At 45.5% G+C, this 27,823-nt stretch overlaps 1 protein-coding gene across 11 annotated transcripts; it reads right to left on the reverse strand.

The window, feature by feature from the left end:
- Positions 1 to 209: 209 nt before the first annotated feature.
- On the reverse strand, positions 210 to 27,774 carry nfyc (nuclear transcription factor Y, gamma). 11 transcript variants are annotated; one of them, XM_056298132.1, is made up of 12 exons: positions 23,217 to 23,875; positions 19,543 to 19,715; positions 14,911 to 15,017; positions 14,593 to 14,664; positions 12,968 to 13,081; positions 10,513 to 10,608; positions 9,256 to 9,429; positions 4,048 to 4,116; positions 3,240 to 3,395; positions 2,916 to 3,020; positions 2,602 to 2,661; positions 210 to 2,255 (listed from the first exon to the last, which is right to left on the reverse strand). In XM_056298132.1, exons 3-12 carry the CDS (start codon positions 15,007 to 15,009, stop codon positions 2,136 to 2,138), a joined length of 1,065 nt encoding a protein of 354 aa, XP_056154107.1. In that variant the 5' UTR covers positions 15,010 to 15,017; positions 19,543 to 19,715; positions 23,217 to 23,875; the 3' UTR covers positions 210 to 2,135. The 11 variants fall into 11 exon arrangements, with proteins under 11 accessions (XP_056154107.1, XP_056154105.1, XP_056154106.1 ...); XM_056298130.1 differs by lacking the exons at positions 19,543 to 19,715; positions 23,217 to 23,875 and adding an exon at positions 27,743 to 27,774 and having other exon boundaries at positions 14,911 to 15,020; XM_056298131.1 differs by lacking the exons at positions 19,543 to 19,715; positions 23,217 to 23,875 and adding an exon at positions 27,743 to 27,764.
- Positions 27,775 to 27,823: the final 49 nt, after the last annotated feature.

The following is a 27,823-nucleotide window of genomic DNA, read 5'->3' on the forward strand; positions in this document are numbered from 1 at the left end:
GTTATTTACAGAAATAACAACAGCTTGGACATGGCAGTCTTGTCTGTCTGTGCTCGCGCAGTCTTTTTCCTGCAACCGTCCACTGCCTGGTGAACTGACCTGTACAACTGAGAAGCTGAACTGACCAAGAAAGAGAAAACAATCATACCCGAGAATACCTACAGACAAAAGCCTGTAACCTCCAAATACAACAGACACACTTTTTCCATGTTACATTTTTTATTTGATTTTTTTTCTCACAAACAAAGTTTGCTTACAAAAAGAAACGTCAAAAATAAAATTTGTACCTATCAATTGCATATCATGCTGGCGGTTTTAACTACATGCAAAAATTACACAACAATAAGAACACTGATAATGACCATTACTGTACAAAATAAAGAAAGTGGGGAGGGAGCCAATATGGGGGGGGGGGCTTGTACTGGAAAAGAAGAATCTTATAAAACGGGTGTTTTTGCTCTTGACAGAGTCTATGACTCTAAACCAGGCCACAAGACTCCGAAGCCACGCTGATAGTGTAGTGAGGTGAGAGGCTGCATACAGGCAGGGAACAGCTTTGGCAAGTCCCTGCTCTAAAGGTGAAGAAGGGATGAATAAAAAGAGGAGAGGGGATGAAAAAAAAAAAAGCCCGGAAAAATTGAACGCTAGTGTAGTTTCTTGTCGGGGGAGTGGGGACTAGCACTCACACACACACAGACACGTTTTCCTCCCCACGCACATATACAAAACTCACCTGTACAGTTTTGAAGCCCTTACAAAAAAAAAACATGTCATGCCCCATCATCAACGTGAAAACACACAACATGAAAATTACATCACAACATCATGACGTTTGTTGGCGATGATCCTAATAGAATGACACTTGTTGAAATGAATGCAGGTTATATGGCTTTTTGTCGCATCACACAATTAATTGCTGAACATCTGAGTTAGCATGATTCCTACTCCTGCGTCGCAGCAGACAGGAAAGGGCTGCAGGAACTCTGTAAGTATCCTGCGTCACGTACGGATATTGAACACAAACACCAGAACTGTCTGACATTGGAAGAGCATGGGTGGGAGGGAGAACGGACAGTTGGGCTGAATTTTGAGTCTTTTTTTTGTTTTAATTCCTAGAGCCCTGCGGCTTCTCTGGTCCAAGACACGCTCAGCTGGAGTGGGCAGTCTGCTAAGGGAGTGAGGGAGAGACACACTGCTTTGATGCATTTCCAAAGGGAGCATCAAGCAAAAGGTGCCAGGGTGAAGCAATTACTTTTCTTTTTCGATTTTTTAAAAACACAAACTGAGGGGGGCGCCCTGGTGACTCACCCGGTAGAGCGCGTACTGCATAAGGCTGAGTCTTTATCGCAGTGGCCTGGGTTCGAATCAGGCCCCTTTGCTGCATGTCATCCCCTCTCTCTCCCCCTGCTTTTCCGGTCTCTCTCTCTCTATTATCTCTATCCAGTAAAGGCAGAAAATGCTGAGTCTTTATCGCAGTGGCCTGGGTTCGAATCAGGCCCCTTTGCTGCATGTCATCCCCTCTCTCTCCCCCTGCTTTTCCGGTCTCTCTCTCTCTATTATCTCTATCCAATAAAGGCAGAAAATGCCAAAAAAAAAAAAAGAAAAAAAAATTCTTATAAAAAAAACCAAAAACATCACAAACTGAGAACAAATGCGTAGGCATGGGCTGAGGGGAAAAAAAGCCCCAAGAAGTTGTTCACCGATTTGGCTCTGGAGGGATTGCTGTCAGGGTCTGTGGCAGTCGGCGCATACATGTCTGCACAGATGTGGCGTGAGAATGGAGACTCCACAGGGATAAGTGACATTGAAAACTGGATGTCTAAGCACAGACGCAGCTTGAAGAAATGAGATTCGGCGAGAGTAGTCAAGTGTCCCTTTGACTTTTGACCCAGAGTACTTAATTATCTTGTTTGTTTTTTTTAAAAAAAAAATTTCTTTTCTTTTTACTTTTTTCTTTTTTTACAAAAGTGAATATTATGAAATCCCAGTCCCTTTTATCAACTGATTCCAGTGCTTTCAATCAAGGTTCTGTTAAGTGTCCTTTGGGTAAGTTAGTGGCTGGGTGGTCTGTCAGCGTTGGGGCTGGTGTGTGTGTGTGGGTGTGGGGGGGGTGCGCGAAAGGTTCCAGGGAAGGCTCAGTCGGTGCTGACCTGCGTGACCTGTCCGTCAGCCGTCTGATTGGTGGACTGGATAAACATGGGCTGGGTCAGCTCCTGTCCTGCCGGCATGGTAACCTGCTGAATCTGGTATAACTGCTGTGGAATACAGAGACAAGCACAAGACATGAGTGAGTGAGTGTGTTCTGTAAGTGTATATATGTGCTTGTGTGCATTTTTAAATCTTTCTTAGTTTAGTCTGGATCATCTGGTGGGCAGCTATGCATTTCCATTCCTTAAACGTTAAATACTAATTTCTCTTAGAAATTAGAGAATAAACACCAAAAATGTTTAAAGAATGAACTAAGTCATAATATGAATAACTTATATTTTCCCTTTTTTCCCCTCATGGTGAGGTGCTTTGTCAGCTGAAGATGAATAACTGAACCTCTGCATGTCTCTCAACACTTTCAAAGGTATCGCTATGAGGCATTCTGCCTGTTACCTGTCCGTCGGTGAACTGGTTGAACTGCTGCTGGCCTTGCTGCACCTCAGTTTGTGTAATCTGAAATGAAAGTCACACATTCAGTCACACATCCTTCCCTGACCCGTCATCCCAAAACCGTGTGTCTAATCTCTACCACTCTTACACCGTAACATTATCGAGGCGTATGCCAGCAAACGGTCACACTTGTGATAGGTTTGTACAGATACAGAGTTGACAAATTTAAATGTGCTTTGCATGTAAGGATTGCGATACATACAGAATAACCATCATCATTATTATCAACTGTAATAATAAATCATTGTCGTTATTACCGGCTGGGTGTTAGCAAGCGTCTGGATCTGTCCCTGCACCACCTGTGTTCCTGAGACAGGCTGGGCCAAACGGATATACTGCAGCTGGCCTGTATTTAGCTGCACCTACACACAGTCGCCACATGAGGGAGAAAAAGTACGGTTTAGATCAAAGGTCATTTAGAGATCACAGAAGTCACAGCCATTTTCACTGCTCCGGGCAACATATCTGGAGCAAATTGTTGTTAGCTTTCTAAAACTGTGTTTGATGATTACCGTCCTCTCTCTCTTTCTCTCTCTCTCTCACACACAAACACACACACACACACTTCCTCTTTTTCTTACAGGAATTTGCTGGATCTCTCCAGTGTTGGTGATGATCTGCTGCATAACCTGCATGGTCTGGCCCTGGGCCTGGGCTGTCTGAGCTTGACCCTGACCTGCAGCCTGGACGATCTGGACTTGCTGACCCTCACCCACCTGCATGGCCACCGGAGCACTCTGGTGGAGTTGGAACAGGGAGGAATTGAGAAAGCGCAAGAGGGGGATGAGGAATTGTAGAGAGAGATGGAGAGAAAGAATAAGAGAAGAGAGAGAGAGTATAATTGGTTAAAAAACAATGGGGAGAAAGTGCAACCTTTAGCTTATAATTGACTCCAGGTTAAGAAAGTGATCAGTAACTTTACTGGCATCAGACTCAAGCTTAATATGAAACCCATTTACACTTAAAAATTGGAAGCTTGATAAAAAGAGACATGAGCCGTAGAAAATTAAAGACACTGGGTCAGAGGATGACACTGCAAGTTTCACTGCAGCACTCTCTCTCTCTCTCTCTGCTTTATGTATGTCAGACAATCTGTCCAGGAAACGCCACCTGATCTCAGGCTGTGTTTATCCCCGAGCAGCCACAGCGTCACCTGATCAGGGCAGAACAGGGATGGTTGTCAGTTAAGAGGCTGTAAACTTGAGGGGCCGTGGCAGCAAGCTGAGAACTGATCAGCTGTGTGGACACAAAAGGACCCAAGTGACTCCTTATCAAACGCTCACTTAACCACTTAGTGTGGGGTAAGGGTGCAGACAGCGGCTCTCTGTATGTGTGTGTGTGACGTGTGCACGTGAATGTACGAGTGTGCATGTGTATGTGTGTGTTTACCGTGATAGGTGTGCCCTGTGACTGCACCTGCACTTGCTGTAACTGCTGCATAGTGGCACCTTGCAGCACCTGGGGGGCCAAGAGAATAAACGACCAGGAGAGGGAGAGGCAGGAGAGGCGATTACGAGAGAGTCAGTGAGAGAGAAAAGGCAGAATGAAATAACTTAACACATGAACGCAAGCCAAGGTGGCGTGTAGGTCTGCAAAGCATAAATGTTACAGCAAATACCGACACAATGGCATTCAGGCGAGTGTGTGCAAGATACACAATGAAAACAGAAGGCATGTGACTGTAAAGCGGTGGCTATAAGGGCGAAGTGACAAGAAAGAACCAAACGGTAATTATGAAAGAAGATCGCTAATATACGTGCATTTTAAAAATGCATGTATTTTACGATGTTCAGGTGGAGCTAAATCTACTGAACTGCTGTTTCATAACCACCTATCATTAGGGAGTATGTGACCTGAGAAGGAGATGACAGAACTGGTTCAACAGTGACGACTAGCGACACTGAAAGCGCTGCGCAGCACACTCGCATGTGTAGGCATGCATGAAAAAAAAAAAAAAAAAAGCTCTCCGCTCCTCATCATCGCTCATTTTCCGCTCTTCCCCTAGTCTATCTGGCAGCACTTAGCCCTCTTACATTTCCTCACTGTCCACTTTATCCTAAATCTTACAACATTTATCTCTTACAGCCAATATGCAAGTGCCTGAATGAAAGTGAGCTAAAACTGCTAGTTTTTTACCCTACTGGGGTACACATGAGAAAAATGGATTAGGCTACACTAGACCGTCCATCCATCCATCATCCAAACCGCTTATCCTGCTCAGGGTCGCGGAATGCTGGAGCCTGTCCCAGCAGTCACTGGGCGGCAGGTGGGGAGACACCCTGGACAGGCCGCCAGACCATCACAGACCACTACACCAGACCAGCAGTTCAAAAATGGTCTGACTGTAGCCACTGCGAGGCATTCCTATATTGGTGGACGTTTCCGCCCTCAGAGTACAGGGACATCCACCAATGTTATTGGCTCCTATGTCAAGAAAGACCAGACTGCAGCCTCACCAGGGCATTCCCATCCTGCCACCAAACAATGAGCACTGCCATGGGGTTCCCATCATGGGTGCACAGGAACATAAGTGGTAACACATTTTTTTTAACCCTGATCACATTCAATGTGGATGATCACACTTAACAACTGGCCTACCAAATCGCTACCCTGATCTTAACTACGTCAAAACCACACCTAAGCTTAAGGGAAAGTTCACCAATTTACAACCTCACAACTGTCCATCTGCAACGGGGATAGCACATGAAAAAGACCTGCAGTTGCTCCCAATCTTTTCTGCATCTCTGGGGCGGCAGGGGAACGGAGTGTCTTTCCGTATCGTGACGTCAGTTGGTGGCCGGAAAAACGAAACACAGCCTAGCAGGGTTTCTAATACACTGACCTGCCCTAAAGATGCTGTTAAAAAAACAAAACCAAAACACATCCTTGTTCACTTGACTGAAATACATTTCTGTTGGTGTAACTCGTGCAGAGGATCTTATGGAAGACGATACAGAAGCTAGCGTGCAGCAATGCATTCTGGTACCTGTAGGCACTGTGGGAAGGACTGTGAGCAGGAGAACACCGATTTCTCCAAAAATACAGTACAAAGTGAGGACTTCATTGTTTCAATCCACCACATTACTCATCAGTACTGACTGCACATACATAAAACCACCTGTGAAATTTCCCTTTAAGCATCTCTTATCTAAAACACAAAACCATTTCTAACCTTACACCTACACTTAAGCATCTCTAATCTAATACCTCACATATCCATTTCTAGCCTTTATCATCATCCAAACCGCTTACCTTGCTCAGGGTCGCGGGGATGCTGGAGTCTATCCCAGCAGTCACTGGGTGGCAGGCGGGGAGACACCCTGGACAGGCCACCAGGCCATCACAGGGCCCGCCCACACACACACACACACACACACACACACACACACACACACACACACACACACACACACACACACACACCTAGGGACAATTTAGAACGGCCGAGTCACCTGACCTACATGTCTTTGGACTGTAGGAGGAAACCGGAGCACCCGCAGGAAACCCACGTAGACATGGGGAGAACATGCAAACTCCACACAGAGGACGACCCGGGACGACCCCGGGACTCGAACCCAGGGGCTTCTTGCTGTGAGGCGACTGCGCTAACCACTGTGCCATCGTGCCACCCATTTCCAACCTAATACCCAAAATTAACCATATATACTATTACAGATTAATATACTAGACATTTTTTTTTTACAAAAGCAGATGATCTGAGTCCATTTCCTCGACAATGTCGTCATTCATTGCTATTTTACTCACAGAGCATGATCAGTGACAAAGACAAATATAACAGGACAAACTGGAATGCAAAGGCATTAAAATATGTACTTAATTAGATTTTTACATTCAGCTCAGGAGATGCGAACTTAAGTAAACATGTGAGACTCCTAAAAAGACTCTAAGGAGGCATTAACACAACAGCCCCGGGTGCTGTTACTACTCGGGTTGGTAGCGAATTGTCATTCCTAAAAAGAAGTAGGCAAAAGCGATGGAGTGGATGTTTTTGTCCTCCAAGGACAGAAATGCCCCATCAAGACAGAAACACCACGCTGCAGCTGCCGTCAGACCATACTGACTAGTTCTTCAACTGGCCTTTGGGAACCACCAGTGCCGCTGGTTTTCTATGCTGCCAGGTAGTTCATTACATACACCTGTTGTTTCAGGTCTAAACACTACAGCACTGTCTGAATTGTAAGTACATTCTACATAATTAAATATAGTATAACTATAGTACTGCAGGAGTGGCACGGTGGCGCAGCGGTTAGCGCGGCTGCCTCACAGCAAGAAGGTCTTGGGTTTGAGCCCCGGGGTAGTCCAACCTTGGGGGTCGTCCCGGGTCATCCTCTGTGTAGAGTTTGCATGTTGTCCCCGTGTCTGCGTGGGTTTCCTGCAGGTGCTCCAGACATGCAGGTCAGGTGAATCAGCCGTACTAAATTGTCCTTAGGTGTGAATGTGTCAGCCCTGTGATGGACCGGTGGCCTGTCCAGGGTGTCTCCCCGCCAGCCAGCCAATGACTGCTGGGATAGGCTCCAGCATCCTGTGACCTTTAGCAGGATAAGCGGCTTGGATAATGGATGGATGGGTATATACTGCATACTATTCAGTACATAGTTGAAGTATGCGCCGTGTACGACGTACATATATTACAACTGGTGGACTCATATCCAAGCGCAAATGACCCACTGCAACACCAGCAGAAAAGTTTGTCACTTTCCAGTTGGAAGAACTTTGCCCCTTTCTCGTTCACCATTTTGATTTTGCCTTTATTGACTCTTTATGGACACAAAGGGAGTTATAACGCCAAGCCAAAAACATTTATCATGAAATTGTCTAAAGCGATGTTTGAAATTGTCGATATTGGCTGCCACTGCTCCCACTCGTTGTTTGCCACACCGCTTTGGAAAATGATCCGCTGGCCGGTCATTTCTATGGAAACTACACAGGCACAAATTATGGGATGGTTATGATTGTTTGATGGCCATAAGCTCCATACTACATTTTTTTCATCGATCTAGTATGCATACACCTACCTTTCACTTAATGAATTTGCATACTCACATTGTGCATACTACACTGAGTACACTATTGTTTGTAGTATGAAGATTTGGACAAAAATTATGATTATGTAGCTGGAATCTCTGATACAACAGGTGAATAATGAATACCTGGCAGAACAGAAAACCAGCAGTACTGGCGGTTCCTAAGGACCCGATTGAAACCGCTACAGTAGAATAGTGAGATGGGGGACATTGGACATTTAAAGTTGAGATTTAAAGTCACATTAACGGAACCGATGGAAAGCTTTATGTCCCTCATTTTAAAAGAGACATCGACGGAGCGCAAATCTGACAACGCCCAGGGTAACTGCAGTGACTGCAGAGCTGTGGTAAAACTTCATATCTTAATTTCTCCCCAAATTACCAAAGCAGATGTTTAAGCCTGTCATTATTCAGCTGTTATTTCACTGTAGCACAACTAGACAGCCTTATAACGTGCAGCTGAAAAAAAGCATTTTGGATTCGCAGGACGTCTTGAAACTTTGAGGAATCTCCCCGATACATTTTACAAGAGCAAATGGTGCACTTGTGGAAATCATGTTAATCTGTTAACTTGCTGGTTAGAACTAGGTTTTAACTAGCGGAGTTTACATTTCTGGCGTCTGTGAACGTCAAAGTGTGTCATGCCCTGCCTTCAGGGCACTTTCTGCAGCGGCAGCAGCAGTGTTAGTGAACCACGCTAGCTTTTGAATGAGTATGATAGCTCAGCTCAAGTCATCCTGCTGAGCCAGCATGGAGGACCGCTACAGCTCAGCAGCACTACTGGCTAAATGACATGCAGCGAGAAGGGAAGGCAGAGATTAAGCTTGAGCAACAAGGGCAAAAGAGAAACAGCTCAAGGCTAAAAGCAGCTGGAATTAGAGAGAATTAGAAAAAGAGTCGAAAAGTGGCCCTCGAAACTATGGGAGTGTTTGTGTGATACTGTACTGTAAGTATAGGTTAAGTAATTTTTTTTCTTACAAACTGCGAGGCTCGGGAGGAATCAACATTCTGCTCTACAGCGACAGACTTATCCAATAGGGTATGTGTGTGTCTGTGTTGTATGTACATGTTTGAGACCAAGGCGACGAACAATAAAGGATAGCTTTGGGTAACACTGTGTGCAGATCAAGTGTTCTCTCAGCAGGGCTTCCCAAGGACGTGCGTGTGTGTGTGTGTGTGTGTGTGTGTGTGTGTGTGTGTGTGCGTGCGTGCGTGCGTGCGCGTGTGAAGCCGGTAATGTGTGTTGGTTGTGCTGCAAGTATCAGTCATTCCTGCTGTGAGAATGTGTTTGGCTGTCTTATGTCTGCATATCATATAGTATTATATAACATACCCTAGTAACAAGCTTTTTGATGTAGTAGAGCACACCCAAACACCCGCGTCCCCCCCCCCCCACACGGGTCCTGTTTGCTTAAGTCTGCATTTCACTTGTTGGATGCCTTGCAGTCATCTGTGTGTCCCTTTGTGAAGCACTGTGATACAAACCTTTTTTTTTTTTTTTTATAATCACTGTACTAATAAACTGCACCTGACTTGTGAGGATTGTTAGTACCTGTTGCTGAGGCTGTGTGATGATAATCTGTCCTGGCTGGATGGTGGTGGCTGTCTGCGTGTTGGCCTGCTGCCCCTGCTGCTGGCCTTGTACCTGCACTGCCCCAGGCTGTGGAGCGAGGGTGAAGTAGTACTGCACAGGCTCTGCTGGGGCTACTGACTGACGCACCTCCTCCTGAGAAACGGACACACACACACACACACACACACACACACACACACACACACACACACACACACACACACACACACACACACACACACACACACAGCGAGAGAAGCCATCAGCCCATTACATCTCCATGAATTATAGTTGCGGGTGTAACCAAAGAAGAGTGCAGGTCTGATAAATAACTGATGGGCTACGGCCAGGGAGGAGTAATGTAATCTGGACCCAAGAACCATTAACACTGGTTCAAAGCATCACACCGGTCAATAACACAGACTGCAGCCCAGATGACATGCTACACTGAGCTTGGTGGAATTTTTCTTTTATCAGCTAAAACACGTAGGAATAATAAACAGTGTGCCTGTTGTGAGAGGAGGATCTCAAGGTAACAGTAAACATGTTGTCACTCATCTTAGCAGCATTTACCCTGCTAGACTCTGACTCGTTGTCATTCTAGGGAGTAGCACGTGGTCTCATTGTAGTTTCTCCAACACCAGAAGCGTAAACACCCCTCTCCCAGCTCCATGATGACACAGCTGAGAGTGTAGGATGTTTACACTCCTGGAGACGGTATCTGTGAAGACGTCTTCAGTCTGGAGCATCTTTTCTGTCAATTATTTTCTGGTTGAGCAAAATGTTAATGACTTTTTTTTCTGAACGATGAAAGGTGAATAATGTCTATCTCTTATTGGAAACTGTTGCTGTTTAAGGACATGGTTCTGCACTCAAGAGATGCAAATCTGTGTGAGGATGTGGCTTTGTGTTGCTAATGGCACGACTGGTGTCATCACGGCAGATTTGTCAGTTGTCAGAGGCAACAGGACGCTGCAAACATCCGACTGAAAGCCCTCGCTGCCCAAACTTCAGCTTCCAGTCAAGGATGTTTACAGCACCTCCGTGCTGCCAGCCATAGAAGTGCAGTGGAGATGAAGCTATGAATGATCAGTGCACTGGGTTGTCCACAATATGTTTGATGTGGAATGCAATATATATTAGTTCCAGACAACACTGGACATCTTTTAAGATAAGCAAGGCTATTTTGCTCCCACAACACTAGAGCTGAAACCACCCTGTAGTGTATTGCCCCACCTGTCGTTTGGGGGGCTTTAGTTCATCCCGGGGCACAATGTCGATCAAGAAGTCAAACTGGTCAAACTTTGTTATTGCCATGGCGATGTCATTCCTCTGTAAACACAGGAGACAGTAGTGCAGGGTTAGGTGATGAGCCCAGAGTTCATATAAGCTGCTAATTCAACATGAGCAGCTACCTAAATATAAAACGTTTGGTACTCTTGCTCTCAATGCAGCTCTGTTCTTTCCAGAAATAGCCACGAGAGGCTATTGAGGAATGAAAATACAGTTCCCTGTAAAACTGGAACAGGCAACTGCTTTGATAACTGAGCTGGAGGGAGGCAAAGATATGTCACGTAAAAGAAATTCTTTCTTCTCTCTCCTGCAAAAAAAAAAAAAATCAAAAAAAGGATAAACCAATGGAAACCAAACATATAAAAGCAACAGGACCCTGGTGTGAGCTAGAAGATAGTAAACAGAGATGTTCTCCTGCCATCAAGACTCCGCTGATCCACCCAACCCCACCCCCACCCCAGTGGAATTTTCCACAGGATATTGGCAGTCAAGACCCCCCATCGTGGCCCTCCCTACATTAGAGGCTATTTATAGTAGTTTGATTATTATCTGGTAACACCGGGTTACATCTACACACATTCTATTGATGAGTGTTGCTATGGTGACCCTGATTAGCGTGCCCTTGACACAATAGGGCCCATGCTCAGCGTTTGTGTGCGTAAATGGAAGGGGGATGCTTGCCTGCATTAATACACATGCCAAAAAAAAAAATCATGCGTGCACGAGAGGCACGCGTCACACACGACCCTAAAACACCATCTGTGGTGTCAAGTCTATTTAACATATGCAAAACAGCACATATTCGGATTCTAATTTAAGTATTTGGGGAAGATTTCTAACACAGTGACAGACGCACTCTAAAATGTAGGACTTGGGGACATTTCTAAAGACTTGTACACAATTTCAAAGTAAGTTTTCAAGTTAAAAGTCAAGAAGAATCCTTTTATAAGCTAAAACAGATTTCTCTAAAAATGTTTTTTTCAAGTTTCCCTTTCTTTCTCTGTTGGTACATGTTCACAAACACATGCAGGCAGGCAGGCAGGCAGGCAGAAACAGCCAGCGGACCACTAATCTCTCAGAGGTATGTGAATGGATAAAGCAGACTTTAGAGCTTTCAAGTCCTGCTGCACAGCTCTCCCCTCTTGACACCCAGGTGTGACGAGCTACCATCTCCTTAACCTTCCTAACAACTCCAGTCAGCGCTCTCCTTTCTGATGGCGCCTTTCCCTTTTTTTCTAGGATCATTCCAGGATCCACGTGGGACTGTGGGACGAGAGAGCAGGCAAAATGGCACTGGGTGGGAAAGTGGGTCACCAGCACTTTGCTCAACTTCGCTTTCAGAGTTGCAGGGAAAAACAAAGAAATGAAGGATAGAGTCCTCGAGGGGCAACTAGTGTCCTGTGATATACCCTCCTACTGACAGACTAACACACACACTCTGCCTGTGTGTGTTTTTGTGTGTGTGTACTTGCCTGATATCAGACAGATTTGTTAAGTGGTTACACTCCATTTCCATCTTCAGTCTGAGACTGCCTCTACTCTAACTGATTACTATGGGGGTGGGGGGGTGGTTCGATTTCCCCTAACCAATCATCACTAGAGACCGACGTATCTGCCTTAATTTTAAGTTGACAATGATGCGTAGCCATGCCAACGTACTGGTTTTGCCGGGGTTTTAAGAGTGGAGCGAAGTAAAAACAAACCAAGATGTCGGGTGATATTGAGAAGACATGCCGTCGAACGTGTGAAAACAGCTTGACAACGGCATTAGTCCCGCCCGTGCGCTGATTGGCTATTCATTAGTCCCCTCGCAGCGCTCATTGGATGATCACTTTTTCAACCAAGACACTGCTGTTTCATGCCACAATGCCAGACCAAAAGAATCAGTCAACTCGGTGGAGCGGACGGATTCAAAGGTCTGGACCCGGGCAACGTGCATACATAAAGAAAAAAACTAAAAAGACCACCCAAAGGAAACGAGAGTGCAGGAGAGACTCTGGCCAGTTCAAAAGAATAAGGATACAGAAAAGAAAAGAGAAAGCAGGGAGATGGAGAAAACATGGTAGAATGATTAATTAGAATCTAATCATTCTACCTTATTTACCATATCAGGATGTATCTCTGATAATTATCAGAGGTACACTCTGATAACCCCTATATGGGGGCACAGGGAGACATCAAAAGAACAGTAGGATGAATGAAGTGAAGTAGGTTTATGTCAGATATCCCTTTCACACTGGCCAAAAAAAACACGCTAACATCCGCCTTTTTACATTGACCAAAGGTAGACATTAGCGGGGTTTTTTGGCAAGTGTGAAAGGGGTAAGAGAAACAGAAAATGAAATCACAAACCAGGGAAGAGCGAGAGAAAGAGAGAGACAGACAGAAAGCTAGAGACCTGTAGTGTGCGTCTCTTGTTGTCCTCAGTGTGGATCCAGGCTCTGAGGGTTAACTCGGTGATGAAGATCTGAGCCGCCTTGGCAAAGAGGACCGGAGCTTCTGCACTGATCATCTGCACAGAGGAGGTGGCGATAGACATGGGATACACAACAGCCACACACACACACACAAAGATGCTGTATGAAGCAGATCATTTGTAAGTTCTTGGTTCTGACGGACTCATGTTTGTGTACACTGTGAGCTACCCTCTACGGCACACACACAACAGTGATCAGACAGTTTATGGTAAACCACAAACAGCTGTAACTGTTACTGTACTGCTTACATTTAATGACTGGAATGTTTGATTTATTCAGTTATTGGTTTGAAATTATCATTGTTGACTAATAATAAAAATACTTCTGACTTGATTTTTCACACAGTGGTATGTCACCACTTTGTGTCAAGCAAAGTAAAACCTCCTCGACGGTCATCTTGCATTTGTTCTCTTGGACAGTGATTTTTTTTGTAGTTTCATATATGTGCTCTTGTAATTTTTGGGTGTGTGTTTTGGTCTTTGTGTTGCACTGCTGTGGGCTGGGGGAAACGATATTTCGTGACAAATAAAGTGTTCCTGATTCCTTGTTTTCTTATCTCAAGAACAGTCTTTTGTGGCTTTTCACATAACTTTAAACTCCAACTTTTTCTGCAGAATGACGGTGTGTTGTCACCTCTAGCAGAAAAAGAAATGGATAAGTACAAGTCACAGCCAACCTAAACATGTGAGATGAGTTCCATGAAATGGAAACTGAACTACTATTATCTCAATTTTTTCCCCCTACACAGCACAAACATGTGTGCGCGCACACGCACACACAAACAGACAAAAACATCAAACACCAAAACAACAAGACCAATTGACACATGCTCATTTGCAAGATAGGCTACTGTGTCAGGGCTGACAGAAGGGTCCTGTCTTCAGATATGTCAGTGATCTCCTGATCTCTTTATCACTTTAAGCTGCCTGCTTAACTGAGGACAGCTCTCTTGCACGGCATATTCTGGCCACACACATGCACATGTTCCCAGGGCTTCTCTTTATAGACCAGGAGTAGTCTTGGCTGATAATCTGCTCTAATGGAGGAACCACCGTGCTCTGTGTCCCTTGACTGTCAACTGGAATGCAAGAGACTACATTGCTTTTTGTTCTGAGGGCTGAGTTAGGGGCACAAGCCAGAATGAGGAACATAAGCCGTCAGGCTTTGAGGCATTATTAGCAAGGGAGTCAAGATACTCCCTTGGTTGAGCACAAAGCTTGTTTTGTTTTGCCTTCTTAAACTTAACCTGACTCTAACTAATTTGTCATTTTAAATTAGCTACAAAGCTAACAAGGCTAAGTAGCCAATGTTTGCACTGCTGACAACAACATGGCATTCCATGATCCTGGAAATAGATTGAGAGAGAGGACATCCGAGGTTCTAGTCCGTTTGTATGGTGGGTATCATATACCAGCTTTTAAAATGGGCCTTATATTCATTGGAGCAGTACAGTTGCTACGAGGACGCTGAGAGCAATACAGCTCTTGTGATATAGACTCTGATATAATATGTTCTGCTACTGCTTAATGATGTTGGCTAATATTACCTTGACATCCTCATCCAGCTTCATGATTTTCTTGATTCGAGCCAAAGGCAACTCCTGCACCCGAAAGTCCTTCTGGAAAACAACCACGGTGGGTTAGGTGGTAATGCACGCACACACCCACACCCACACCCACCCACACACACACACAGAACAGTATTACAACGTATGAGCGGTTTTGGCTTTCTATTGAAATGTATGTGAACTCAGTCTTCCATGACCATGTAACAAATCCAAATCATACTTACCTGTTCATAGAGAGAGGGAACGAGAGAGAGAGAGAGTGTATGTGTGTGAGTGTGAATAAGTCAATGGACATACCATGGTGAGGTTCCTGATGTCCTCCATGACGCGGGGCCAGAAAGACTGCAAGGTCTGCTGGGCATCGCTGCCTCCTGCTCCAAAAGCATCTGCAGACATTCTCTACTCTGCTGCAGGTCACAGGGAATGAGTCAAAGGGGGGGGGGGGGGTAAGAACAGAGAGGACAGAGAGGACAGAGGGGAGGGGAGGGATTTGGACAAAAGCCATTTATTGTTATTTTGCCTTAACATCAAGTCATAAAATGTGAGGATTTACAAATAAGCAAGAACAAATTATTCTCTAAGCACCAGAGCACAGGACACCATGTGTCAATGACAGTTCAGGCTAGGCCAGGAACCTTGCCGTCCAGATTTGTCACTATGTCAGTGTTGATAGCACCTAATTCCACCTTACTTTTATTTTCATTTTATGTATATTCTATTTATTATTCTTTTTAACTTTTATCTTTACTATTTACTAATAATTTTCCCTCTTGCACCAACATACCAAGACAAATTCGTTATATGTTCTTGTATTTGGCAAAAAATATAATTCTGATTCTGTCACAGAACCACACAGCCCGTCACATCCTATATTTAGAATACAGTGAAATTTAAAGCAGGGACTGGTCTCTGTTGCCATCCTTGTGGGGTGTTGACAAGCTCAACAACAAGGACCAGCTGACCAGTTGCACGCTGCCTGATAATGAATGGCTCAAACATCTTCAGCAGCTAGTTGCCGCTACTTTGCAAACACAAGGGCATTTGGGTAGTGTGGCGGTCTATTCCGTTGCCTACCAACACGGGGACAGCAGTTCGAATCCCTGTGTTACCTCCAGTTTGGTTGGGCGTCCCTACAGACACAATTGGCTGTGTCTGTGGGTGGGAAGCCGGATGTGGGTGTGTGTCCTGGTTGCTGCACTAGTGCCTCCTCGGATCGGTCGGGGCGCCTGTTCGGAGGGGAGGGGGGAACTGGGGGGAATAGCGTGATCCTCCCATGCGCTACGTCCCCCTGGCGAAACTCCTCACTGTCAGGTGAAAAGAAGCGGCTGGCGACTCCACATGTATCAGAGGAGGCATGTAGTAGTCTGCAACCCTCCCCGGATCGACAGAGGGGGTGGAGTAGCGACCGGGACCCGAACAGGGTAATTGGCCTAGTACAATGGGGGGGGGGGGGGATACTTTGCAAACAAGCTCGTCATGTTAAATTATCTCCAGTGGTAGGTGCTGCCAGTGACCCCCCCAGACTGAGAACAATGCTATAGCCAGAGCACAAGGAGCAGCAAGGGTAAGTTTGGTTGTCAGACAGAAAGAGAAAAACTTTTGAAAACTTTCCTGGAAACAACCGTATTCCAAGTAATGTTACACTTTACACAAACAAGCCTACAAAAACCAAACTAAATCAGAAAAATCTGCTTTCACGGAAACAGGTGCACAGGCTTACATTACAAACACGGTCGCACATAGACATAAAAGCCAGCGCTTCTTCAGGAGGCCTGACGATTTGAAAGAGGATCCAGTAGGTTACTATGGCATGCCAGGAATCTGCTGGAGGAATATCAGCCTGCCTGCCTGAGCTTGCAGTACTTGGTGCATCTAGAGAGCACTCTTTCTCTTGGGCCCCTTCCTCCACACACATGCGCGTGTGCACACGCATACACACAAACTTCAACCTCTGTAAAAAGCATAGGCGAGGGACGAGGTGAAAACATGGGGAGGAAAGAGCCAAGCGTGCAGAGCTACTGGAGAAAGATGTGCGGTGCATGTGTGTGCGTGCTTTTGATGGTAGTTTGGGGGTGGTGCCGTGTCCAGTTCAGCATAAATCCAGCACTAAGACAAACTGCCAAAGGGTTTAACGAGGGGGGGGGGGTAAGACAGAACCGTAGCCAGACTGCTGTGCGAACCAGCTATGTGGGTCAAACAAGACAGAGAGAGCGAAAGACAAGAGAGACATGACAGCCAAGAGAAAGGTAGTGTTGGGGGGGGGGGGTCCTTTTAATCTCACTTATATGCCAACAAGCATAAACACTCTCAACTCAGGTCCGGATGACAGACCCAGCCAGAACCAAAGGCAGTCTTTCAAATACTACAGCCTGTACTGTATTGCTCCATGTCTGCTCTTGTTTTAATAGAGCTTGTTTTGGACTCGATGCAGATTTAGACTCTAAAACCACTCTTATCTAAATATTTCATCGTAATCAAATCTGTATGTCTGTGTTTTGGAAAAACATTAGGCTACATCTTTGATTCGGACTGTTATCTTGCTACAGGGACCCACTGCTACTACACAAACATAGGGTGATCACTACGAGCCAGGCTGTCATTCTGTGTCCAACTGAAAGTAGCCTCAGTCGATTAGACAAAAAGGCAGAGAGGGGATGGTTTGATATAAATCAATCAGGCCGCTTAAAGCCGTGGCACGTTGGGCTAGTGACTGACCTTGACAATGTCTCCCCCTCCTCTGTCTGATGCTCCAGTGTCCATTTGCATTTCAAGGTTGATTGCGATCCTGCAGTCACTAGAACAATCCCAGCATTCTGCATGGCAGAAATTACTGATGGAATATGTAGTTTTTTTCGCCCCTTTCACCCCAAGGGGCCATCTGACCTCTACCTGGTCTTTCATGCTCTCTCGGTTATTTTTCATGAGGCTGAGAGACACCATGCCCATGCAAATATGGTGAATCAAGGAAAAAGAACACATACAACTGTAACAATGGCTGCAAGATGAGTCATTTTTTTGTCTAGCTGGACAGCATTTTACAACCTCCACCAATATCGGATCTTGTGATACATCTGAACAGGACATCCACGTCTATGTTTATGATCCATTTGCCTGTGTGGCTATCTCCAGCTAGGAACCTGATAAGCAGCAATAATTGGCCAATTCACTTAACACCATAACAGACAACTAAGAGGCTAATTACCATGGCAACAGTGCCATGGCCCAGAAAAGGCACCGAGGATGGAGGAATTAAAACAACAAATGCCTCAATTAATTAAACAAAGATAAGCAATTGAAACAAGTGGCCTCTTTGAGACACTCTCTCAGCTGCACACCTGAAACTCATCCTTTGTCACCCACATACAAGATGCTCTTTCATTCTCTCTTCAAGTGCCAGAGATAGATAGAGATAGATAGAGATAGATAGAGAGAGAGAGAGAGAGAGAGAGAGAGAGAGAGAGAGAGAGAGAGAGAGAGAGAGAGAGAGAGAGAGAGAGAGCCTCTTATTAAATCCCACAAGCCCATCACTCTCAGTGACATTATGACCTTCAATCTAAATACATGGCCATGGACTGCTAACCATGCCAGCGGGAGAAGAGTTTAAATGACTGAGGCGAAGTGAAGGGGTAGAGGGATGTCAAATGTGAAGGTATGCTGAAGAGATGAGAAAGCGAGTGTGAGGAGGGGTAGGGTAGCATGCGAGAGAGCAAGAGAAAGTGTGTAAAAGAGAGAGCGGAGCGGCTTCGTATCAACATGCCCTAGAGCTTGGCTCCTCCAGTTAGCCAGCCAGCGTCTTCTGTCTATGTTGATTTTGCCTAGTTTCTCAGACCTTTGTCTCAACAGAGCCTGTGGGCTCTGGACACACCAGTGAGAACAGAATGTCTTCTCCTAGCTCTGTGCAAAACCTTCTATAGGCTGGGCCTTGTACTAGGCAAACAAACACTGTCAGCAAGGCTAGCTTTTCCACAAGGACAATATACTTCGACTTTCGTGAAAGCAAGAAATGTAAATGTTATAAGCTGGTTTGCTGTGCTGGCATGGGTCTTCTATAGAAAAAAAAATGTTATAAATTAGTTATCTGTACATAAATTTTTGTACAATTCCAGACGTGGTGTCCACTTTGCTTTTTGGCATTGTACTAAGCTGCTGTGCTATATTAAGGTATATTGTGTTGTAGTGCAATATGTATCTCTTCTCTTCTTCCCTGCAGTTCTGTTGTCCTTCATCGGGTCATTGAGACAGAGAGATGGCGGTGTTGGGTTTCCTGCGAACTATGCTTTCTCTCCGTGTGTGTGTGTGTGTGTGTGTGTGTGTGTGTGTGTGTGTGTTGTCTATGCTTTGTCTGCACTGTCTAACAAAACATCGTCCTTCTTCCCCCTTCGGTGCCGACCTCTCTCTTCCTGTCTCTCCTGCAGTCTCAAGCCTATCTGTCACCTGTGGGTGAGTGTTTCTCTTCTCTTTCGTCTCATCCCCCCCCCCCCCCCCACCAAGAAAGTCAATGCTACTCTGCTTGCACAGGCTGAATCAGCACTAATGTTGTTCAGCTAGGCCCAGTCCTGCATCTCTCTCTCTCTCTCTGGCAGTTAACATCAAGCAGCCACACACAGCAGCAGCATCACTCTCGTTCTTTTATCAACATCATCACACCACATTCCCTCAGCCCTCCCTTTTTCTTCCACCAGACCTGATGGCAACCTGGAAACGCTAGACAGGGGAGAAGGGGTCACGAAGACCAGTGAGCTACAGTCACTACAGCCTGGCCTATCCATTGTTTCTGAACATTGCTAACAGAGTGTGGAACAGGATGAGGAACGCTTGACTATTCAGGTGGAAACTGCAAATATAAAAAGGAGTAGTTAACTGAACGAAGGGCATAAGCCTTTCGGTAAATAAGTGAATTGCTTCATAGTTAATGGCTTCCTTAATGACCTGGTGGTTGGCGTGAATGGAGCTCACGGTTTCAGAGAGTGTAGTTGACGGGTGAAGAGGCAAGGCAGTTTGGAGTCGATCAGAGGGCAGTGGAGTGCGCTTTTCCCTCAGGTGTCAATGGATCAGTATCACATTGTTTCTGTGGCGAGGGAAAAGTCATCACAGGCTCGCCTCTGAAACAGGGAGCACACTTTAGGTTAAACCAGGTGTACTAAGAGAGAGTCTGAGCACTCCGACAAACAGATTTGAGGAACAAGTCCTGATAAAAGAGGAACTTCACTCATGACTTGTTGAAATTGGTAACTTCTGATTTGGTCCAATTATCAATCCTAGGGTGTCAAACTCCTACCGCTGTCTGTGCACAGACGACAGATATAAAACTGAAATGTTAGCCGTTAACTAGAAATATTCACTTTATAAGAGTTGCCGTTTTTGAACCTGTCCTGTAAGTTTGCAAAAGTAAAACACGCTGACTTAGCTGACATCACTGTGAAGTTATTATCCTATCTATTACAGCTAAGTTAATCCATTTCCGATTGCTGCCAGATGTTAAAACCTCGCTCAAATGCACATTTTGCTGTCAGTCCTTTTAGACTCCCTCCCTCATCCAGTGTGATCGGTGTCATAACAGCACACAGATGAGGTCAAAGTGAAGACAGAGGACTGTAAAATCCAACACCTGATGAGAGGAGGGGGAGGGATGAACAAGCTGGTGGGGGGAGAGAGATAAAATTGAACTTTTTGTGCCCTCTCATGACCTAAACGTGACCTTGCAAGCGTGGATGCTCTGTCAGCTACAAAACTGCCGAGGTGACCTCCGATATGCGACATGAAAGGACTGACAGCCTGCAGAGAGCAAATATCTGCCCACGCACACTGGTCACATTCTTCTTTCATAATGGAGGATGTAGACATTTCTGGGGTATTGTTTGGATGATGCAATATCCCCAGTAGGGTGGGGAAGTCTTACACTGCACAAGCTTGTCCTTACAAGATGTAATTTTTCCACAACTGTGGTGGAAAATGGTCATGGTGTAGAGCAATTCATGACAACGAAGGTTACTAAAGGTCGAGGGCCACTTGGACTTTGTCTAGCATTCTAAGCAGAAAAATAAATACCCAACAGGTCATTGTTTACACATTTTTTATAGCTAGAAGGTAGAATAAAAGTTTCTACCAGCGGAGAGCTGTTCTGCCATTTGTCATGAACATTCTGTCACTGCGTAGGCTTGAGGTTTCGGTTCATGACTTTAAGAAGAACTGGGTTTCAGTTTGACTGCTTAGAAAGGTGAAAACACCGTCTTTGATTTATATCAACTGAAAACGAGAGCTCAGTAGGTTGAATATAACACACACTTCGTAAAGAAATACAACCAAGCAAGTCAAATTGTGGGAACTTTTCAAGTAACGGCCCTAAAATACGAGAATACATCTACAAACCCATAACTACTAGAGCATTCAACTCAATGAAGACATCAATCATGAAAAGACTCCAGAGGGAGGGGGAAAAAAACATTGGCATAGCTGCATTGTGCAGGGTAAATGATTTACTCATACAAAATAAAAAAACAAGAAGTTCTCAGCCAGAAATTACAGATTAACCACCTGGCCCTAAACGAGCATGACATTTTCTCAGACGTTGGAGTGAGCTTTCTGCTTGAAAAGCCCCAATACACTCATGGTGATGGACACACTAGTTGCCACCTGCATCAAAACCACCCCCGTCTTGACTGTGCTGAATCGGTTGACCCAACAGCCCAGCAAACTTTGCCCTTGGTGCTGTTTCGAGCCAACTCCAGGAAGTGCTAGTCACTGATCTCCCAAGGTCATTCAATCAGTGAGGGAGGAGGGAATGAGAGCGAGCGAACAAGCGAGAGAGGGAGGAAGTGGGGGGGAGGGAGGGGGGTGCCAGGTTTTCCAACTTTCACTGCAGCGTCTGAGTGACCCTAGCGGTTTTACCTGTGCACTTTCTAGGAGGCTTTGGTAATAAATAGTGCACCTCTTTAACAATGTTGTTTTCATCCCGTTGAGTTTCTTTCCATTTCCTCTCCTTTCTCCCTGAATGTCTCCCTCTCACTGCTGACAGAGAGACTGCAGGAGCCGCTCTCACATTCCTGTGACCTTCATCCAGAGCTAGGCCCAGTCTCTAGCGTCAAAGTAGGCAGGGCTAAAGCTACCTGCATATCACACACTAGAGTACGGCTAACTCCCCCTGGCTGCTCATGGTGTCTTAGTGACACCATGCACAGGCAAAAACACAGCGGCAGCAAGGGCAAAAGAGTGCGCATGACGCAGTTGTGGTCACCTTAGCTACAGGCTAAAAGCCTTAGTTATGTGAATGTGTGTTTGTGTGTGTTCTTTGACTTTTTTCTCCTCTGGTGTGCCCGTGGTGCAGTGTTGGGCACAAATGATATTCAAATCTCATGCAGACAGCAGCCAACCCCGAGATTTGGCAGTAAGGACTTCAACTTAAGAGTTATTTTTAGTCTCTCTCTCTCTCTCCCATTTTGACAGAGGCACCAATGGAAACTTTCAATTAGGGAGTGGGAGGGTGGGTGAGGGGGTCAGAGGCAAGTGAAAGAAGAGGCGCCTTCATATGATTCCATCAGAAGATATCAAATCAAGCCAGTGGCCTCCTCTGTGCTCCAAGCTGACAGGCTGACAATCTGTCCCATCTGGGTGTCTGACAACACGACAGCAAGGGGGGGGGGTTGGTGGTGGTTCCTGGAGGTCCTGAGGTCATTACAACCAGCTGCACCTCAACCCCTGCAGACCCCGTACAACAATGACAGCAAAAACAGATAGAAAGTCTCTCAGAGGCTACCACCTCCAACCGACCAGCTGCTTTCAGCACCGACGCCATTTTGGCTTTTTTTTTTTTTGGTCTGTGTCGCTTCCTGATGCCAGTGTAAACTAGCATGTCAGGAAGAGGGAGCCGGATTTGGACCAGCAACCAAAAGTGCTCTGGTCTCAAGCCACCAGGACCTCAATGCTAACATCCAGAGATAAACTTGAATTGTGTATATGCAAGAATACAGACAGTTTTACCAAAAGTCGATACGAAACAGACTGCAAGAGTGAGTGTGCCGTCCTCACCGAGTCCAAAGTCAAAACACTGAGTGACGCGCAGACAAGGCCACAAACAAACACTGCTACGCCATTCTCTGCCGACCAAAGATTAAACACACATATCCAGCCTCAATAAGTGTGCTTCCTTTAATGATGCAAAAATACTACAAAGATAAAATAATGGAACCACTGCCCCTGGCCCAATACTGCTTTGAACCATGGTGGGTTCTTTAAAGCATCATCTGTAAATGCCAACACCAACACTGCTGCACTTAAGTGACAATGGAAGGACATGGGTCAGAACACTGACTGCTGCTGTTGCCCAGTGCAGAAATACACACAACAAACAACACACACTCACACATACTCAAACTCAGATCTCGCAAGCAGTCATATATAGACAAAAAGATGAGGCAGAACATGGGAAAGGGTTATAAATAGCGTACGATGGAGAAACAACAGACAGAAATCAAAGAGATAAACCTTAACCTGCTCTGTGGTTACAGTTCTCCCTGTATAAATGTGTGTGTGTGTGTGTGTGTGTGTGTGTGTGTGTGTGTGTGTGTGTGTGTGTGTGTGTGTGTGTTTGAATCGGTAAGACTTACCCCATGCCCTTCATGGTAAACTGTCCGCTGTGTTGAAGCGGGACAGGGCAGAACAGAGAGAAACAGACAGTCCTGTACAAGTCTCCTTGAGAGCAGGAGGGGGGGAGGAAAAGTGGGAGGAACGGAGTCTGTCAGAGAAAGTCTCTCCAGCCCCTTCAACTTCCTCTAGCCCCCGGTCCTAGCGACCAGACAAAAGGCACTCTGGCAACGCTGGCCTCTTAAAAAAAAAAAAAGAAAAAAGAAAAAGAAGCAAAGCTCTCAGCCGGTACACACGGAGAAGAGCGAGCTCCCCCTCTTCTTCCCCTCCCCCTCGCTTTCTCTCTCTCTCAATCTCCCTTTACACATAGCTCCGTCTCCTTCGCTACCCTGCTCCTCCTCCTGCCAAAACACACACCCCTTACTCTCCTGCTACTCTTTTGACCAAGTCCCCTCAAACTAGACCCATAGTTGAACCACTCTTTCTCTCTGCCCTCAGTGTCTCCAGTGACCCGAGGGCTTTGTCTTTCAGCTGACCCCTGCGCCGGCACAGAGGACAGGGTGAGAGGGAAGACGGAGAGACCGGAAAGTCAGCGCCGCCGCCGCAGTCGCAGCAGTGGCGGCACAACGGCACTCCCGAGTCACGGATAAAAGTCTCCTCCAGCCTCTTTCCCCTTTAACGTTCAAGCGTAATCAATCTAGCCTGCTACGTGATACTCAAACCCCGCCCCACGCTCAACTCCCGCCCCACTCTCAACGCGCTCGACCAATTATTAGGCAGAGTCCTCCCTTTCTATTGGCTGCCTCGCCTACCCGTCAGCACGGACACAGTCCCCTGCTCCGCCCCTTTCCCCCCACCCAACCCCCTTTCACCGACAGCCAACTTCCTGTTCTAAGTTACCTTGAGCTGCAGGATAGGGGTCAGGGAAAAAGAAGAAGGAAGAGCGAGAAGAAAGAGTAAAAGACGCACAAAAAAAAAAGAGCACGTAAAGTTGTTAAAAGCGCGCCGGGGTGTGCGCGATGGGTAGCAACGATAGCTTGCCTCAGCATGGTGTGTCCTCCGGCCGCTCTCACTTCTGTCGAGGGTCGGATGGAGAAGAAAGGAACCACGGGCTGCTCTCTGACAACTGCTCTCTGCTTATTTACAATGTCAAACTAAATGTCTCCCTCAGCCCCGCCTCCCCTCTGCTGCGAGAGGCCGAAAGCCCCGTGATGCAGGCAGCCACGCTTGCCCTCACTGGCTGACGGAGGTGTCAGAATGGATGCTGCATGTTGCGGCCACATGATTTAAAGTGGAAAGGCACACTGGGCAGACTACGCTGTCTCATATAAGCCCACAAGCATGCGTGCACATCAACACACACACGCGTTTTGTCCTTGCTCTCTCATTTATCCTTGCTCGGTCCCAGGTAAGCGCCGCAAACAACCAGCCTAGTCTAACCAGGCTGCTTGCAGTACTGTTTATATTATGCTAACAGAGACGAAAATGTCTCCATGCACGGTCACTCATTATTCCAGAAGAATCTTAATTAGCTTGCTGCATCCACTGCACTATTCCCATGACTACAATTTGTTGTACAACTGATTAGAATCATTAGATTAATCCAAGTAAAACTCTGAGCACTGTGTCAATTAAATTCAACAAATTTAACAAAGCAGCGCAAAAATAGGTCATCACAAAACCCCTTATACAAAAATCATGGTGATCAGCTGACCATATAAAGCAGTCGAGGAATAGGAAAAAAGTGAATTCAATTCCGTTCTTGTTTGTGGGTAAACAAGATTAAAAAGATATGGGCCAGAGCCAGAAAACGAAGACATTATTGTCTTGACCCCAAAAACTATGCTCACAGCAACTTCCACAATTAAACTGTCCTCATAAACCAACGTCAGCAATGTCCCACAATGCCCTTCTTGTTAGCTTGCTACTGGTTAAATGTGCACACGCGCTCTCCACACACAAAACCTTCACATTGGAACACAAAGAAAGGATGCTGCTACTCATGTGGGCAACATGATGGTGTTTTAAAGTACAACTGACTATATCAAGACATCACAACCTGGTGTGAAAACACAAAATGGAAAAGTAAAACTGTTACAGTCATGTGTGATGAGATGACAAAAGTGCCTGGGGGGGGCAAATAAATATACTCAAAGTAGCTTTTAGCTAGCAGCCTGTGTAGAGGATGGTGGAGTGACCTGCAGCTTATCCTGCATATTACAGCAAATCCCCACTGTACTGAGGAACAGAAAGAGGTAGATAGAGAGAGCAAAACGCTTCCATCAATGAACAAACTAGAGGGGGAGGGGAACCGGAAGGATGGAGAAGGACAGAGAGGAGAGCTGCTACAGGATGGGAGGGGTAGAACAAGTGAAGAGAGGGCAAGTGAGCGAGAGATAGACTCAAGAGAAACAAAGCCAAATGTTCCCTTTTCTATTTTCGTGCAGAGCAGGGGGACGAGAGCAGGTACTGTAGCTGTGGCTTGTTAATGATTACAGAGCAGCGCTGCACAAAGACTAATCTTCCCTGCATAGCCGCCATGTCAGAGCTACTCTCTCTGAGCACAGTCAGGCTACCCAAAATGCCTCTGTGACAAAACCAGGCAAGGTCACAGTGCAAAAGACACCTTCTCATGACTTGTGCAGCCCGTAGCAGGGACATGTTTACTCTAACTGATACTGTTTTGAGATAAACATGCACCAAGCGGGCTACTGGTTTCACAAACACGCAGCAAAAGATCTCCCTAAGGACAGTAAGGCCAGGCCATGCATTCATGCATAGAAACATGCAAAAAATGTGTATACATTAATACTTACAAACATCACTGAGGTACACAAATCCAAATAATGTTACCAGCCCGTTTCAGAGTTTAACTTAAATAGAGATCAATCCAACTGATAATCGCTGCACTTAGAAACAAAACTACTCATGACATAAAATAAAAGCATACATTATTTTCCATGAGGGAAAGGGAAGTACAGTATAGCACAACAGCTAGATGAGCGAGTCTGGGAGGGCTTTAAGCAACACAGGGGCCGCAGGGGTGAATGAACTGGATGAACTGGGAAATTACACACACACACACAGACCCAACCAAGAAACAGCATGTGATGTGGGCTAACAATAATACTCCTTGACCGCTACCATTACCTCACAAACAGTGAAAGCCTATGAAACAATTTTTACAGGATGTCTAAGAAAGGTTTCTATCTAATTTTATGTATTTCAGATTCCACTGATTTCAAATAAAAAAAAAAAGCATATTCCTGACGGACAAAACAGTTATTTCTAAAATAAAAAACGAACCCAAATGCTGAAATATTTCACCTTCGTTGTGAATGTGGAAATCTCATTAGACATTGTATTGTTTCCTCTTTTCTTTTTTTTTACATTCCGCATCTAAGATATTCATTATTCAGTCCTTCATTTCTGTGGGGTCATCTCAATCTGGTCAAGGACAGTGGGTGCAATCGCCAGTAAACTGTGCAAAAGGGGCAGTCTTGAGAATCACTTTGACTCATTTAGAAGCAGCCAAGAAAATAACAGTACAAAATGACTGGTGCTGTGTGCAGTAACCATTTGAATTACCCATCACCATGGGGATCACAAGAGCAATACGTATGCAGATGCGCTCTTTGGAATCTAAATCTATCTTGAATGACTGACAGCTCTCTTCTGAGCCGATAAGTCATCTACCTACCTACTGCAAACTTAGCTTTGAAAGACCACTAACTCATTACTGACGATAGTGCTAGTTGGTATCAGCATGGAAGACAAGGTGGAAATTGTGATCAAAAGAAGGCTAGAAGTCACCAATGCCCATAAACGAATAGAAGTTGCCTGATAATATATTTGGTGAAGACATTCGGTGTTGGCGCCGGGCCAACTACCGAAAATGTAGACGAGCAGTTCATTTTTGTCGGGGAGGATACGCTAACGTTAGCGAGCTGTTCATTGTTGTCGCTGATTTTCAAGCTAGCGCTCATGGAAGTTATTGTGAGCTCGTCGGCGATAGACAGCAGGCTGAGGTACATCATAAGAGGACCCCTCCGCAGCACACGCAGCTTAAGGTGATTTCAGCACCGGACAATGAGAAATGTCATCAAATGAAAGTTTGCAAAGCTTAACAAAGCTGGGAAGAAGCAGTCTAACCAATAAAGTCAACGTTTGGATCTGTCCTTCAGACCAATCAAACCTCGGACTAGATTCCACCAATCAAGGTTTCTAGGGCTACGTTCGTTCTGCGACTGGAGCCATTCGGGATCCACCAAGCACAGTCGGCTCGTTTGACATTAGTGTAAACAAGAGCCAACATGGCGGAATCAACACGGCAGTGACTAGAACGCCTCTGATCCCTTGAGCGGGCCACCAATAAGCGCCTCAGAGAGCGGGGAGGGAAATGGCGCCTATGGTCGTCTTCCAAAACAATCGTCTATTGGTCAAAATGAGCAAATGAAAAGCAGCGAAGTAATTGTCCTTTCTTCCACCTAACAACATGCACCTCACCGTAAATATGTAAGATAGATATGTATTTTAATTTCTTACTCACTTTGTTTTCCAGGTTCGAAGAGAAGTCCGTCTCAGCCTATTATTTATTTTATTTAGCTAGCAATGGGAAACAAGATGGCTT

The sequence above is a fragment of the Lampris incognitus genome, chromosome 18 (genome assembly GCF_029633865.1).
Source record: "Lampris incognitus isolate fLamInc1 chromosome 18, fLamInc1.hap2, whole genome shotgun sequence".
Classification (NCBI taxonomy): Eukaryota; Metazoa; Chordata; class Actinopteri; order Lampriformes; family Lampridae; genus Lampris; species Lampris incognitus.

Excerpts from the sequence above, each read along its gene's own strand:
- nfyc (XM_056298130.1), bottom strand. The coding sequence starts at position 15,009 with ATGTCTGCAGATGCTTTTGGAGCAGGAGGCAGCGATGCCCAGCAGACC. Across the intron at positions 14,665-14,910 it reads ACATCAGGAACCTCACCATG|AAGGACTTTCGGGTGCAGGA; the intron begins GTATGTCCATTG and ends GTTGTTTTCCAG. Across the intron at positions 9,430-10,512 it reads TAAAGCCCCCCAAACGACAG|GAGGAGGTGCGTCAGTCAGT; the intron begins GTGGGGCAATAC and ends TCCGTTTCTCAG.